The 17,060-nt window shown below is 39.8% G+C and overlaps 1 protein-coding gene across 1 annotated transcript in view; it reads right to left on the reverse strand.

Moving 5' to 3' along the window:
• Nucleotides 1-17,060, reverse strand: part of LOC106871113 (E3 ubiquitin-protein ligase znrf2) — an 84,054-nt gene that overhangs the window by 8,836 nt on the left and 58,158 nt on the right. The window contains exon 3 of the mRNA XM_014917423.3: nt 16,419-16,524. Within this exon, the coding sequence (XP_014772909.1) occupies nt 16,419-16,524 (106 nt within the window). The remainder of the gene's footprint in view (nt 1-16,418; nt 16,525-17,060) is intronic.

Raw genomic sequence — 17,060 nt, forward strand, 5'->3', positions numbered from 1 at the left:
ACAATAGAAGACTATACACCAGCATCAAAATGAAATCAAATCACAATCAAATGGAAATTGTAGTTGTGGTCCCCGTGCTGGTGGCACGTAAAAAGCACCATCCTATCGTTGTTGATGCCAGCCCCCTTTTAAGTGATGATAAGCATCGGGCCTCACGGAGGCATGGTGGCTGAGTTCCTTTCAAGTGTTAGGCCTAATGGAGGCAATGACCGAGACCTTTAGCATTTGAGAAGAAGACCCATCAAGCTAAGCAAAATTGCAGTCATGGCAGATATTGGGGTCATGCAAATGGCACCCATGCTGGTGGCACGTAAAAGCACCCATTACACTCTGTAAAGTGGTTGGTGTTAGGAAGGGCATCCAGCTGTAGAAAATCATTCCAACTCAGACTGGAGTCTGGCGCAGCCTTCCAGCATTGGTCAAACCGTTCAACCCAGGCCAGCATGAACAATGGACGAGGAGTAAAAGACCAGCTGTTGAAATGAACAGTTCTTTAATTAAAGTGGCCATTAAAACTGTGAAGACAAGGAAAGCAGCAGGTCCATATTCCACAGACCAGCAGGTAGCAAAGGGATGTATTGTTATACCTAATGACAGCAGTAACAATAGAGTTGTCAACTGCTACAAGGGAAAAGGAGTTATGATTGACAGGGGAACTAAATCTGGAAGCATGGGGTTGGGAAGCAAGCATCTTACCAATATACATGTGGAAACAGGAAGGAAAAAGAAAGAAAGTCTCTGTAAATCTTTGAATAAAAGAAGGATAAAAATACTGCTTCCAAAGCTTCAAAAACCACCAAAACGAACGATAAATACACACTCGAGCAATGCAATGAATATTTTAAGAAATAGGCCTACCCTCAGGATGGAACTTGAAGATAGTTTACATACCCCAATATCAATTGATTTCATGCTATGCATGAGAAAACATGCTTTGCAATCATCAGTTGGAGATAGTAACATCTATTTCTAAAATATTAATTATGTCAAATATTTCACATTATACCTGTTTAGGTAGAAGTCTTGCTAACCACCTCATGATTACTGTTTTTAACAGTAATAATGCTTTTATATATTTGCCTTTTCTCTGTAAATGTTAGATGTGGTCCATGCTATTATATGATGAAGAAACATGGACACTGATGAGAATTAGAATCTGAGAAACTAGAAGCTTTTGATGTGTGGACATAAAGAACAATCTTAAGAATATCTTGGACAAAACATAAAACTAATGAAGTACTACAATTGGTAAACTTTCATCTATTAAAAAATGGAAATCAAAGTATTTTGGTCACAGTAAGAATACAGAAAGACATATTTACAAATGGTAAATATCCAAGAACAAACTGATTTGGTGACCTCAAGGACTGGACTAAAATATCATAGGGTAATCGTGTAAAAATAGCAGAGAAAAGACCCCAAAAAAGAGATCCTTGGTATTAAGACTACTATGAGTAGATGACACCTAATGATGATGATGATGATGATGATGAAGACACTATCCACCATTTGTTGAGGGTTAATTATTAGGAAGGGCATCCAACCATAGAAAGTAAGCCAAAGTGAAACATACAAGTGAAATGCTGACCTCTGACCTCTCTAGAACAGGAAGTCTGAATAAAATGCAACTCAATCAGTCATGACCCATCTGACTCGTGTCAACATGGAAGGGCAAACAGAAGAATGACGATGACACAAATGGCTCTCCATCATTTAACAATGAGGATTCAGTTGTTTGATCAACTAAAGTACCTGCTCCTGAATTAGCCTCTAACTGGCAGAGTATTCCACAGACACGTGTAACCTGGATGTAATTTTCAGGTAGAATCAGCCAGACACCTTTTGAATTCCAAGTACAATCAGCCTTACGAGATTCTTTACAGTTTCCGTCTACCCAGTTTCATTCGTAGGATGTGGGTCGACTCAAGACTGTAGAAAATGACATTTGACCAAGATGCCATGCAGTGGGATTGAACTGGGGACATTGTGGTTGCAAAGTGTAATGCTTAACCATTTAGTCATACTGCATCTATGATGATGATGATTAAATATTTGACAGCAGGCAGAGCATCAGGCTATAAAATGCTGCCTCAAATAACTCTGTTTAATATATGGAAGTATGGAAAAGCAGATGTTAAACAAATACAATATACACTGAGAGAGAGAGAGAGAGAGAGAGAGAGAGAGAGAGAGAGAGAGAGAGAGAGAAAGAGAGAGAGAGAGAAAGAGAGAGAAAGAGAGAGAGAAAGAGAGAGAGAGAGAGCTAAGCATCATGTAATGGGTGTTGATACAAAGATATGTATAATGTTCTTTAAACTAAACATGAAACTGTTCAATAAGCAAGGACACTATCTGATATTTAAAAATCAATCTTCTTTCCCAATAAATAGATCATAAACCATTAACTGAATATCTCCAAATCAAGCAAGATAAAGACAGACAACATTTATAGGGTAAATTATTGATATTAACTGGCAATATCTGATGAAAGCTTCATTCAAGATCTTTCTGTACTCTGTCTATATTTCAACTGTTTTACTCTAAAGTTATGTATAAATCCCTTATAAGCCAACCAGAAAGACTCTACACGGTTCCTCAACAGCCAGAAACAGCAGCCAAATTTCCCTCAAAGCAAGCCCAGCTGCAGCAAAGAAGACATTCAGAAGGAAAGTATACCAAGTGACCTCTTACAAAGGTCATCAAAAGTCTGGCAAGAAGTTACAATCAGATGGAACCCCCCAAATCAAGCAGGGTAAATATGGTCACCCAGGCTCACCATTATCATCCTTTAACATCCACTTTTCCATGCTTACATGGGTCAGAAAGAGTTCATTTAGGCAGATTTTCCATGACCAGAAGCCCTTCCTGGTTTCCAAGCAAGTTAATATTTCCTCATACCCAGACATTTTCTCACATCATCATCATCATCATTTAACGTCCATTGTCCATGCCGGCATGGGTTGCATGATTTGACTGGGCTGGTATGCTGGAAGGCTGTGCCAGGATCCAGTCTGATTTGGCATGGTTTTCTATGGCTAGATGTCCTTCTTAACGCCAACCACTCTGAGAGTGTAATGGGTGCTTTTACGTGCCACTGGCATGGGTACCATTTGTGTGACACCAGGGTGCATTTACGTGCCAATTTGTGTGAAACCAGTATCGACCACGTCTGTGGTTTTGCTCCGCTTGCTGGGGCCTCTTCTCAAGCACGACATAATGCCAAAGGTCTCAGTCGTTGCCTTTGTGAGGCCCAACACTCGAAAGAAAGTCAGTATGGTTTTAACCCATTTACATGCTATTACTTGTAGCTTTATCTGCTTCAAGATCCACAGTGTGAGATAAGAAGCTTGCTTACCAACCGCATTGTTCTGGGTTCAGTCCTACTACACCATGGGCAAGTGGCTTCTACAATAGTCTCAAACCAACCAAAGCTTTGTGAGTGGATTTGGTAGATGGAAACTGATTGAAGCCCATCATGCATGTGTGTGTGTGTGTGTGTGTGTGTGTGTGTGTGCGTGTGTTTGTCCCACATCACCATTTGACAACAACAAGTGTTGGAGTGTTTACACCCCCATAACTTAGCAGTTCAGCAAAAAAGACCAATAGAATATATACTAAACTTAAAAATAAAAAATAAAAAAATAAAAAAGACTGGGATCAATTCATTCGACTAAAAATTCTCCAAGGTGGTGCTCCAGCATGGCCGCAGTCTAATGACAAACAAGTAAAAGGTAAAAAGGTGCACACACACACACACGGGCTTCTTTTAGTTTCCATCTACCAAATCCACTCACAAAGCTTTGGTCGGCCCGAGGCTATAGTAGAAGACACTTGCCCAAGGTGCCACAGTGAGACTGAACCTGGAACCATGTGGTTGGGAAGCAGTCTTAATCACAGATAAACTCTCTAATAAAAATTTTGATTGTATCTTGTTTCTGTTTGCACATTTATTCATATTTATTTATTCATTTTTTCCTCCCATTCAAGGTGGGATAGTTTTAAGAATATGGAAATCTGCTCATTGTTCGAGCGACTGTTTTCACACCTAGATGGCTTTTCCTACCAGTAATCATTCAACTAAGACAACTTGGAACCTATTGTCAATCAAATTAACTGAGGCAGCAAGCAGATTTCTGTGGCTATTTATAGTTTTACGGTTGTTAAGTATTTATATTGGAAAGAGAAAAGACACAAAGTCTATAGAAATGGCTGAAGGAAAAAGGAAAAAAAGAAATAAGAGAGAAAGAGGAAGAAGAGAGAAAACGACAGAAAGGGATGAAGAGAGAAAGGGATGAAGAGAGAAAAGAGAAGAGAGAGATAAAGAGGGATGGAGAGATAGAGACAGAAGAAGAGACAGAAATTACAGAAAAGGGGGAAAATAAGAGAAAGAGTAGAGATGGAAAGAGAAAAGATGGAGGGGAGAGAGAAGGAAAGAGAGAGAAAGGAGAAAGGCAGAAGAGAAGTAGAGAGTGAGAAAGAGAGAGAAAGAGATGAAGAGAGAAAAGAGGGAGGGAGAGATAGAGATAGAAGAAAAGAGATAGAAGAAGAGACAGAAATTACAGAAAAGGGGGAAAATAAGAGAAAAAGTAGAGATGGAAAGAGAAAAGATGGAGGGGAGAGAGAAAGGGGAAAGGCAGAAGAGAAGTAGAGAGTGAGAAAGAGAGAGAAAGAGATGAAGAGAGAAAAGAAGGAGGGAGAGATAAAGAGGGATGGAAAGATAGAGATAGAAGAAAAGAGATAGAAGAAGAGACAGAAATTACAGAAAAGGGGGAAAATAAGAGAAAAAGTAGAGATGGAAAGAGAAAAGATGGAGGGGAGAGAGAAAGGGGAAGGCAGAAGAGAAGTAGAGAGTGAGAAAGAGAGAGAAAGAGATGAAGAGAGAAAAGAGGGAGGGAGAGATAAAGAGGGATGGAGAGATAGAGATAGAAGAAAAGAGATAGAAGAAGAGACAGAAATTACAGAAAAGGGGGAAAATAAGAGAAAAAGTAGAGATGGAAAGAGAAAAGATGGAGGGGAGAGAGAAAGGGGAAGGCAGAAGAGAAGTAGAGAGTGAGAAAGAGAGAGAAAGAGATGAAGAGAGAAAAGAGGGAGGGAGAGATAAAGAGGGATGGAGAGATAGAGATAGAAGAAAAGAGATAGAAGAAGAGACAGAAATTACAGAAAAGGGGGAAAATAAGAGAAAAAGTAGAGATGGAAAGAGAAAAGATGGAGGGGAGAGAGAAAGGGGAAAGGCAGAAGAGAAGTAGAGAGTGAGAAAGAGAGAGAAAAGCGGGAGGGAGAGATCGAGATAGAGAAATTATAGAAGAGAGGAAAATATGAGAAACAGTAAAGATGGAAAGAGAAAGGATAGGAGGAGGAGAGAGAGAGAGAAGGAAAGAAAGAGAGAGAAAGGAGAAAGGCAGAAGTAGAGAGAGAGAGAGATAGCTGAAAGGTGAGGGAGAGAAAAAAAAACTTGAGAAAGGAGAGAAAAACAAAGGGGGGGAGAGGGAAGGAAAAAAAAGGGAAATACAAAAATGAGAGAAAAACTGGAGGGAGGGATGAGAAAGTGTGTGTGCATGCATGTGCGCGCGTGCGTGTGCATACATGCTCTGCAAGGTGCATTGGACTTCATTGATATTATCCACAAACGAGATTTTGATTTAGCATTTAACTGGTTAATGGCATCAAAAATTATAGACACATCACCTTTTTTTTTTTTTTTATTATCTTTTAACCTTTGTTTTAGTCATTCGACTGTGGCCATGCTGGGGCAGCACCTTGAGGAATCCTTTAGCCGAATAAATTGACCCCCCCCCCCCAGTAGTTCTTTTTTGAAGCCTGGTACTTATTCAATTAATCAGTCTCTTTCGCAAACTGCCAAGAGGACGTAAACAAACCAACATCAGTTGTCAAGCAGTGGCAGGGGACAGAAATAAGCAAAAACACTATATACATACACACACACATAATTCACTCATGGCTTTGGTTGGCATGAGGCTATAGTAAAGACATTTGCCCAAGGTGCTATGCAACGAGACTGAAGCCAGAATCATATGGCAAGGAAGCAAGCTTCTTACCACACAGCCACACCTGCACCTGTTATCAGTATTTTACACTTTTCTTTCATGCTAGCAGAGGTTGGACAGAATCTCACAGAATCCCATTACTGATTGCGGTCATTGGCATTTGGCAGACAAAGCACCACAGAAAACCAGCCAATGTTGTTCTTGCGTATGCCTTACAGCATTTTATTGTGCCACCAGCATTACAGAAGGTTCTCTGCAGTTCTTATACAGTGTTACTCACCTACCAAGATGAGTTGTCTGTACTGTAGCATGTGGAGTCCACACAGATACAAATACATGCATATCTACACACACACACACACACACACACACGCGCACACTTTTATTAAAGCCGAGTTCAACAAAACATCTCGTAAGACTGACAATTTTAATAAAAAAATCAGCGTTAGCACCGAATATGTTATATTCCAAATGGTTTCAGCCCCAGGATGTGGGTGTGTAAAACTGACATTCCTACATACATTAATGTCTTTCAAATAATGTAACAAAAAAGCTATATATATATATAAAAAAATACATATTGTAACATATCAATGTAGAAACACATATACTAGCAGCAGCCCACCTTAAGACAGATGACTGTGTTGAACATCTGAGTGGCAACTCTCACATAACCTTGACATACCATATGGATAAACATTTTAGCTTATCCCATATATAAGCTAATTAACCCTACAAAAAGTGGAATAGGTAAAAAATTGCTAATTTATTTTAGGATCATTCATTGAAAAATTATACAAGCCGTAGGAGTGGCTGTGTGGTAAGTAGCTTCCTTACCAACCACATGGTTCCGGGTTCAGTCCCACTGCACAGCACCTTGGGCAAGTGTCTTCTACAATAGCCTCAGGCCGACCAAAGCCTTGCGAGTGGATTTGGTAGATAGAAGCTGAAAGAAGCCCGTCATATATATGTATACATATATGTGTGTGTGTTTGTCCCCCCACATCACTTGACAACCGATGGTCGTGTGTTTACGTCCCCGTAACTTAGCGGTTTGGCAAAAGAGACCAATAGAATAAGTACTAGGCTTCCAAAGAATAAGTCCTGGGGTCGATTTGCTCGACTAAAGGTGGTGCTCCAGCATGGCCACAGTCAAATGACTGAAACAAGTAAAAGAGTAAGCCATCACTTTACCTTTATAGAATAATAGCTCATCAAGGATGAAGAAGTATTTATGGGTAGTTATGATGGAGCAGGGGTTTGTGAGCTAGAAGATATTTTTGCCTTATTCTCTAAAATGCTTAGGCATTTTAGGTAGCTTCAAAAAGACTTAATACTTATTTCTTTATTGCCCACAAGGGGCTAAACACAGAGGGGACAAACAAGGACAGACAAAAGGATTAAGTCGATTGCATTGCCCCCAGTGCGTAACTGGTACTTAATTTATCGACCCCGAAAGGATGAAAGGCAAAGTCGACCTCGGTGGAATTTGAACTCAGAACATAGAGGCAGACGAAATACCGCTAAGCATTTCGCCTGGCGTGCTAGCCACTCTGCCAGCTCGCTGCCTTAATACTGTCAGGGTCTTTAGTCCCAATATTAGTCAAAAAGTACTGGTACTAGTGCCACATAGAAAGCATCCAGTAGACTCTGTAAAGTGGTTGCTGTTAGCAAGGACATCCAGTCATGAAAACCATGTCAGAACAGACATTGGAGCCTTGTGCGACTCCCAGCCTTACCAGCTCCTGTCAAACCAGCCAACCCATGCCAGCATGGAAGGTGGACGTTAAATGATGATGATCAATATCAAATCAATTTCCTTCAACCGTTTAGGAGATCATATTGAGCTTAGTTCATATTTAAATCATGCACTTATTGATTTTTTCCTTCCTATGTTTGTATCCCATAACTTGCATATCTGCAAGTTACAGGATATAAATATAAACACATACTACAAGCTTCTGTACAGTTTCCATTTATAAAATTTCACTCAGAAGGTACAGGCTGACCCAAGGTCGTAATAAAAGCCATTTGCCCTAAGTTCCACAGCGAGACTGAACCTGAAACTATTTAGTTGCAAAGTACACTTAATCATACAGCCATACATTTGTGGGTGTGTGTGTGTGTGGAGGCGCAATGGCCCAGTGGTTAGGGTAGTGGACTCACGGTCATAGGATCACAGTTTCAATTCCCAGACCGGGCATTGTGAGTGTTTGAGCGAAAACACCTAAAGCTCCACGAAGCACTGGCAGGGGGTGGTGGCAAACCCTGCTGTACTCTTTCACCACAACTTTCTCTCACTCTTTCCTCCTGCTTCTGTTGTGCCTGTATTTCAAAGGCCCAGCCATGTCACACTGAATCTCCCCAAGAACTATGTGTTTGTGGAGTGCTCAGCCACTTGCACATTAATTTCACAAGCAGGCTTCTCTGCTGATTCAAGCAACTGGAACACTCGTCATCATAACTGGAGTGCCAGGTGGTTATGTATGTATATATATATATATATATCTGAGTGGTTGGCGTTAGGAAGGGCATCCAGCTGTAGAAACTCTGCCAAATTTAGATTGGAGCCTGGTGTTGCCATCCGGTTTCACCAGTCCTCAGTCAAATCGTCCAACCCATGCTAGCATGGAAAGCGGACGTTAAACGATGATATATCAGTGTTTAACATCTGCTTTCCATGCTGACATGGGCTGGACTATATATATATATATACATATATATATATATATATATATATATATAGGATAAAAATCAGTATGAAATAGTGTCTTGCTCAACCCAGTGTGTTATCCTTGGAGATTTTAAGGTGGTAATAGTATCTTTTGGTGTCTATCTTTCAGCGCATTGAGAGGTTTATAGCCAATCCCGTGATCCCCACGTAAAAAGCACCATCTGAACATCGCTGATACCAGCACTGCCTTGACTGGCTTCCGTGCTGGTGGCACGTAAAAAGCACCAACCAATCGTGGCCGTTCCCAGCCTCCTCTGGCCTCTGTGCTGGTGGCACATAAAAAGTATCCACTACACTCTTGGAATGGTTAGCATTAGGAACGGCATCCAGCTGTAGAAACACTGGCAGATCAGACTGGAGCCTGGTACAGCCTCCTGGCTTCCCAGACCCCAGTCGAACCGTCCAACACATGCTAGCATGGAAAACGGACGTTAAACGATGATAATAGTGTGAGTGTGTATGTGAGAGGGAGATGCAAGGTTAAATGAATATGCAAATAGATGAAATAATTGACAAACAGACAGATAAATAGATGGATACACAAAGAGAGACAGACAAATATATATATGAAGAGAGAGAGAGAGAGAGAGAGAGAGAGAGAGAGAGAGACAAACAAATGTTGATAGTTGAATAAATAGAAAGATACCAAGACGCATGAAAGACAGGCAAACAGATAAATAAACTGAAAGTTACACAATTATTGTCCAAGTCATATTGTCTTATTGTGTCCATACCGTCAAACAATAAACAAAACAAATATTACTGTGTACCTGTGTGTGGAAGTGAGTGTATCTAATATGGTTGGAGGGAAACTATCACTTTTCTTTCCATTATTTTCACAAACACACACACGTGCAAAGTCATATGTTTTATATCATTTTCTATTCTTTTTCGAATGACCCATTTTTTATCCAATGACTGACCACATAAAAAGTGTTATAAATATCATGAGTCACTTATCAGAAACCAGTTACAAGATCAGCCAGTGGCAAATATGAAATAACCTCGCTGTAATAAATACTTACACTGATTCTGTGTTGAGTACTTTTTCCTCGTCTACAAACTCACATGGCCCCACACACATGGCACCACATGCACACCCACCCAACACACATGCATCAAACAAATCGACCCCGGTACTTAGATATTTTTACATTTGGTACTACTTCTATCAGTCTCTACAATGTTCCTTTCCCTCACACTTGCATGGGTCAGATGCCTTTCCTGTCACCAACCCGTTTACTGGCAAGGTAATATTTCCCCACTTGAAGGCGGCGAGCTGGCAGAAATGTTAGGACGCTGGACAAATTTCTTAGTGGTATTTTGTCTGTCTTTACGTTCTAAGTTCAAATTCCGTTGAGGTCAACTTTGCATTTCATCCTTTCAAGGCTGATAAATTAAGAACCAGTTGTGTACAGGGGTCAATCTAATTGACTGGCCCCCTGCCCCAAAATTTCGGGCCTTGTGCCTAAGGAAGAGAAGAATATTATATCTACATTGCTGTTAAGGTGGCGAGCTGACAGAATCGTTGGCACGCCGGGCAAAATGCATAGCGGCATTTCGTCTGTCTTTAGGTTCTGAGTTCAAATTCTGCTGAGGTCGACTTTGCCTTTCATCCTTTCAAGGTTGATAAATTAAGTACCAGTTGCATACTGGGTCGATCAAAATTTCAGGCCTTTGTGCCGAGAGAAGAAAAGAATATTTTCCCCTTTGGCCAGACACATTTTCATAGAAGACTGAAAACAAACTTCATTTGTACGATGGTGATGGTCATTTATAACCATCACATGATGTCAAGAAAAGTGTACTCTCTCACACACACACACTAAACACTTCACCTTAACAAAAGTGCGGAAAAAAAAAGGGACAGCTTTTGGTTATAGGTCAAATTGAACTGGGTTAATCTTGAGGTAAACTAGTGCTTCTCAGTCATTTTTTGCCTACAAACCCCTTTGATCCCTATTTTACACAACTGGACCCTCATAGCCATTGGAGGTTTTTAAAAAATCCTATTTTTATAATTAATTATTATCAAGGAATTGTATAAAAAATAATTGCTAAAATATTTTCTGTAATGTAGGAGAATAACCAATTTATTTCTCATAATTTTTAACAAAATCTTTTATGGGCCCCCAAAGGTCATACGGAGCCGAGTTAAACGAACAATAACTGCTCCATGAAACACAAACTCATCCCATCAACTAGTTTTCTGGACCAGCCAATTCTATAATTCATCGATACCATGTCTTTACTTAAAACAGTTATGCTAATGAAAGCAAGATGTAAAGCTACTTTGGTCTTTATTCATATTGTCTGAGCAACATAAACAGATCGTGTAGGGGAGAGAGACAGAGAGAGAGAGAGAGGGAGAGAGAGAAAGAGAGAGAGGGAGAGAAAGAGAGAATGCTAAATGATGAGATGGCAAAGTGATGCTGCTGTGATATGAGAGCAAGGAAACAGGAACCAACATGTTACAAGGCCTGGATGCTAAGGGATGTGGCTGGTAGCTGATTTATCAGGTTTCATTTTTTTTTTAAGACTTTCTATTTCAAACGATTTGTCACATACCAATTCAAAAAATCCACCCACCCCACTGTCATCACCTCCACCATTGCCATGACTATTGCAGAGACTGGACTGTCAGCACCGCTGAAGCATGCCACCAGTAAAAACATAACATTAGCATATTTAATGCAATGAGCATTGAAAAGCAAATTTAAAAGCAATAATTATGTAGATAGCATTAAAAATAAAATAAAAACAAACAATATTAGTCAATGGCTGATATTTCAACTTTATGCTCACAAATACAAGAGATAACCATGGACATTTTAGAGTTATTCTAAACTCATCAGCAAAACTTATCATCATCAGTGTTTAATGTCTACTTTCCATGCTGGCATGGGTCGGATGGTTTGACAGGAGCTGGTCAGCTGGAGGGCTGCTCAGGCTCTGTGCTTGTTTTGGTATGGTTTCTACAGCTAGATGCCCTCCTCCTTGACACCAACCACTTTACAGACATGTACAGGGTGCCCTTACATGGCACTGGCACAGGTGCCTTTTTTTACATGGCACCAGTACTCATAAGCCCACAAGATGAAGAACACTCAGCTGAAGAGGGATGCAAGAGGGGAATAGTGGCAAATGTGACGCTAAGTAAATATACAAGATGACAGATTGATTGACATAGGAAAATAAAACCATTTAGAAAAGTGAGAGGTTTCAATCCCCACTCCACACACTCTACCCCTGCCACACAATTATTTCTAATATATCATTTAGCTGTTATATCAGTCACTAGACTCTGGCCATGCTACAGCACCACCTTGAAGGGTCTGGGCAAACACATCAACCCCAGTACTTATTTAAGTGTGGTACTTGTAACCTTGCAATTTTGGCAAAAATTGCTAGGTGACAAGGATATAAACAAACCAACATCAGTTATGTGATGGTGGAGAAACATACATACAGATACACACACACACATATATATAAAAAATACACGATGGGCTTCCACAGTTTCCATCAACTAATTTCACTCAAGGAATTGTTTGGCCCAAGCCTATAGTGGAATACACTTGCTCAAGGTGCCACACAGTGGGACTGCTAATTAATGTTCTATACACTAAATACATTAACACTAACTTCATTATTGTGCATAATTACTAGGTTGAGGAAAAAGTTCATGTGCCGTGTTAAAATAATGAACTAAATGAACACATACACACACCACAAAAATATATTAAAAAAAGCACTATTTTAACATGACGTACAAACTTTTTCGTCACCCTAATATTTCAAATATGGAGGAAGGCTCCCATTATATTAATCTCGGGTTCAGTCTCGCTGTGCAGCACCTTGGGCAAGTGTCTTCTACTATAACCATAGGCTGACCAAAGCCTTGTGAATGGATTTAAGGTTGGAAGTAAACTTCTCAACCACACAGCCCCCACAAGCACAATATCATGTTTAACCTTTTTAGCATTTAAACCGATCATATTCAGCTCAAATATTCTATTTTATGTCAAAACTGCCCAGATCCAGCCTCTCACACCTATCTTACAATCATCATCCAGTGTTTTAAATCCAGGTTTTGTCCCCATTAACAGGTTTGGCCAGATCTACCTCAATGCCATAGCAACTGAGGCAGGCAGGTGCAGCCCACCCCAACCTTTGGGCTGGCTGGTGCCCATTCTCTTTTGCTATCATGAAGCTTTTTTGGAGCTGGATTTTCTATGGGGAGCATGCCCTTGCTTACTCTCGACCACAGTTTCTAGACCTGAGTGGTCCCAAGACCAAGGCCTCCACCATGATTTTTAAGAAATATGATGGAAAACTAGCTCAGGAAAGCAGGGACTCTTTTGTTACCATATTTCTGTTGAGATTCTCTGTGTTTACTTCAACTGATTTGAAATATAACAACGAATTTAGTAAAATAACTTAGTTATCATTTAGTTAGTGTTAGGAACATAAATTGTGACTAAGGTTTGGTGGAAGATTTTCATTCAGAACTTATGAAAACAAGACATTTGTACTACAGAGCCAGAGGTGGTTCCAGGCAGGTTGGTATTGCATGATTAAATCAAAACAATGTGAATGAATAAGCATCGTATTTGACTGAGTAATTCTGAATGCTAAAGGATTAAAATTATATTTCTATTCATGTATTCAATACATCACCCAAGATATAGAAGAAAAGCTGCTAGGTCTGAGTTCAAATCTGCTTTGAACATATTGGTTCTGAGCAGAAACCTGTCTGGTTAATAAGAAGCAACAGAGTAACAGCTGTCCCCTCACTGAGATTCATGAGGTTGATGTTCAGTTTGAATTATTCTACTGCTGTAATTAAATGTGGGCAGAACCGTATATTTCAGCCCCTCTCTCTATTCACAGTTACCTCTTCCTTTACCTCATCCTGTTGGTGCCAATACCTCATGCTTCATGACTGCTCATGTCTGCCATCGACTAACTCTATCCTTTATTCACCACTCTCTATATTCACTCCTGTGTACCTGATGTTCTCCATCCCTATCACTATAGGTCTCTCTCTCTCTCTCTCACACACACTCTCTACCCACCACATTCTTGCAATCTTCACCCCCACCTCTCATACCCTATCTATGTTGGGAGGTAGAGAAACAAACAGGATATTGATAAACAAAAGCTTGGCTTGTCTTCAGGGATACGTAAACATGTGCTACATACAAGACATTGTTATCTCATCTTTATTGATGTATTTTGTTCAGTAATGTTAATTCGATCATCATCATCATCATCATCAACCTACTCCTCATTTACTGTCCGTTTTCCATGCTGGCATGGGTTGGACGGGTTGACAGGAGCTGGAATGCTGGAGAGCTGCACCAGATTCCAATTGTCTGTCTTGGCAGTGTTTCTACAGCTGGATCTCCTTCCTAATGCCAAATACTTTATAGAGTGTACATGTCACCAGCACAGGAACAAGTATAGTTCAACATTTAAGAGATGAGGAATTATGTACATTATTTACACTTGACAGATATTTGTCCTCATCTTGTTTGTTGTTAACACAACGTTTCAGCTGCCATATCCTCCGGCCTTCATCAGGTGCCTTGGGGAAATTTCAAACCTGGGTTCTTATTCCTAAGGTATTTTTCGATGTTATTATTATTATTATAATTATTATTATTCGGGTCACTGCTTGGAATTGAACTTGGAATTTTGTACTAAAGAGTACAAGTACAGAATCGAACTCAGAAGCAGTGACCTGAGTAATAATAATAATAATAATAATAATAATAATAATAATAATGATGATATCAAAAAATACCTAAGGAATGAGAATCCAGGTTTGAAATTTACCCAAGACACCTGATGAAAGCTGGAGGGTATATCAGCCGAAATGTTGTGTTAACAACAAACAAGATGAGGACAAATATCTGTCAAATGTAAATAATGTACAGGAACAAGTAGTTTGATTTTTTTAAATATAATCTATAGGATTTTTTCAACAGTTGCTGGCATAGCTCTGTGGTTAAGAAGTTTGCTTTGCAATCACATGATTACAGGTTCAATCTTAGTGAGTGATACTTTGGGCAAGTGTCTTTCATTACTGTCTCAAGCACACCAAAACCTTCACAGTGGATCTAGTAGGTGGAAACTGAAAGAAGCTTGTCATCACTCACAGTCATACTCTCTTTTACTTGTTTCAGTTATTTGACTGTGGCCATGGTGGAGCACCGCCTTTAGTCGAACCAAATCGACCCCAGGACTTATTCTTTGTAAATCTAGTACTTATTCTATCGGTCTATTTTGCCAAACCGCTGAGTTACGGGGACCTAAACACACCAGCATCGGTTGTCAAGCAATGTTGGGGGGGGGGGGGGGGAACAAACACAGATACACAACATATACACACGCATACATATATATACGACAGGCTTCTTTCAGTTTCCATCTACCAAATCCACTCACAAGGCTTTGGTCAGCCCGAGGCTATAGAAGACACTTGTCCAAAGTGCCACGCAGTGGGACTGAACCCGGAACCATGTGGTTGGTAAGCAAGCTACTTACCACACAGCCACTCCTATGCCTATACAAGCGGTTTCCTTATTTCCATCATCACCATCGTCGTTAAATGTCCATCTTCCTTGAATGCATGGGTAGGACGGATGACGGGAGCTGGCCAGGTAGAAAAACTACCCTAGGCTATTGTGTCTGTTTTGGCAGGGATTTTACGGCTGGATGCCCTTCCTGACACCAACCACTCTGCACAGTGGACTACCAATCTCCCACAAAAGCACATTTGGTCATGGAGAAATATTATCCTGCTTCGAAATGATGATATAAGCCAGGAATTGCAAACTCTTGATAATGTTACTTTTCGTATGTCAAAACTTTAAACAGACATATAGACTAAACTACTCATAGGTTGAGGCTGGTTATTCATCATCATCATTGTTATCACATCATCTGTTTTACGTCTGCTTTCTATGCTGGCAGGAGTTGGAGAGGTAGTTGCTCTTCTCTTGTTGGTTCAGAGGGCTACAGAGGATATTTAAACATGTCAGGGAACACAGAATTCGTGGTTTCCAGTCTGTTCCAAACACTTTAGCTCACAAGGTTACATATCTTTCACTTATTTCAGTCAGACTGTGGCCATGCTGGGGCACTGCTCTCAAGAACTTTTAGTCAAATAAATCAACCTCAGAACTAATTTTTTGTTTTTTATTGTTTTTTTAAAGACTGATGCTTATTCTATCGCTCTCTTTTGCTGAACTGCTAAGTTACTAGGAAGTTAACACATCAGCACTGGTTGTCAAGCAGTGGTGGGGGTGGGGGCGAGCACAGACACAAAGATACACACATACTCACATATATACGATATGCTACTTTCAGTTTCCATCTACCAAATCCACTCACAAGGCTTTGGTAGGCCTAAGGTTATAGTAGAAAACACTCGGCCAAGGTACCATGCAGTGGGACTGAACCTAGAACTATGTGGTTGAGAAGTAAGCTTCTTACCACACAGTCATGCCTGCACCTTCTTCAGATTGCTAGACACATATCTGAGTGTTGCAAGTCACGCCTTAGAAACCAATCCTTTATTCCACAAGACAGATCTAGATACAAAGAAACGAGGGAGTGGTGAATTCACAAACTGAAGACAAAAAAGAAAAGAAAAAACAATATCAACTTACATTTTATGATATATACAAAGACAAGGAAGTCGTGCTATGGTGTCCCCTTGTTTGAGATCTTCCAAACATATCACACATTCACCTTTATCCTCTGTCAATACATCCTCTGAAAATTCAAGGAAAATTACAATAAATTAGGTGTTTATCATTTTAAAAAAAATTTACAGAAAAATATAACTTCTTGAAAACACCAACGGTTCATAAACTGGTTATCAATCAAGTTGGTACAAACATATTTGTTCTCTTAATAAAGATTATTTGAATGGAGTTTTCTTCCCACTGGTACCAAAAAAAAAAACAAAAAAAAAACTGAGTAAAATAAAAACAAAAAACATTCTATTTTTCCTCTTTGTAAATACAGAAATTAGAGGATAACTGTTAGTTTACTTAACAAATGACTTATAAGAAAACAAAATTACAAGAAACATCAAAATCTATGCATCAGAAAAATAATATGGCCAATTAATGTCCATATTCCATGCAAGTATGGACAGAATAGTTTATGAGGATTCAACAAGTCCAGAGATTGAATTGTGTTCATGTGTCTGCTCTGGAATAGTTTTTACAGGTGGATGCCTTTCCTAACACCAACCACCCTGTAGAGTGGACTGGGTGCTTTCTTTTGTGGCACCAGCATTAGTG

Source organism: Octopus bimaculoides, chromosome 1 (assembly GCF_046866305.1).
Source record: "Octopus bimaculoides isolate indiv1 chromosome 1, ASM4686630v1, whole genome shotgun sequence".
Lineage (NCBI taxonomy): Eukaryota > Metazoa > Mollusca > Cephalopoda > Octopoda > Octopodidae > Octopus > Octopus bimaculoides.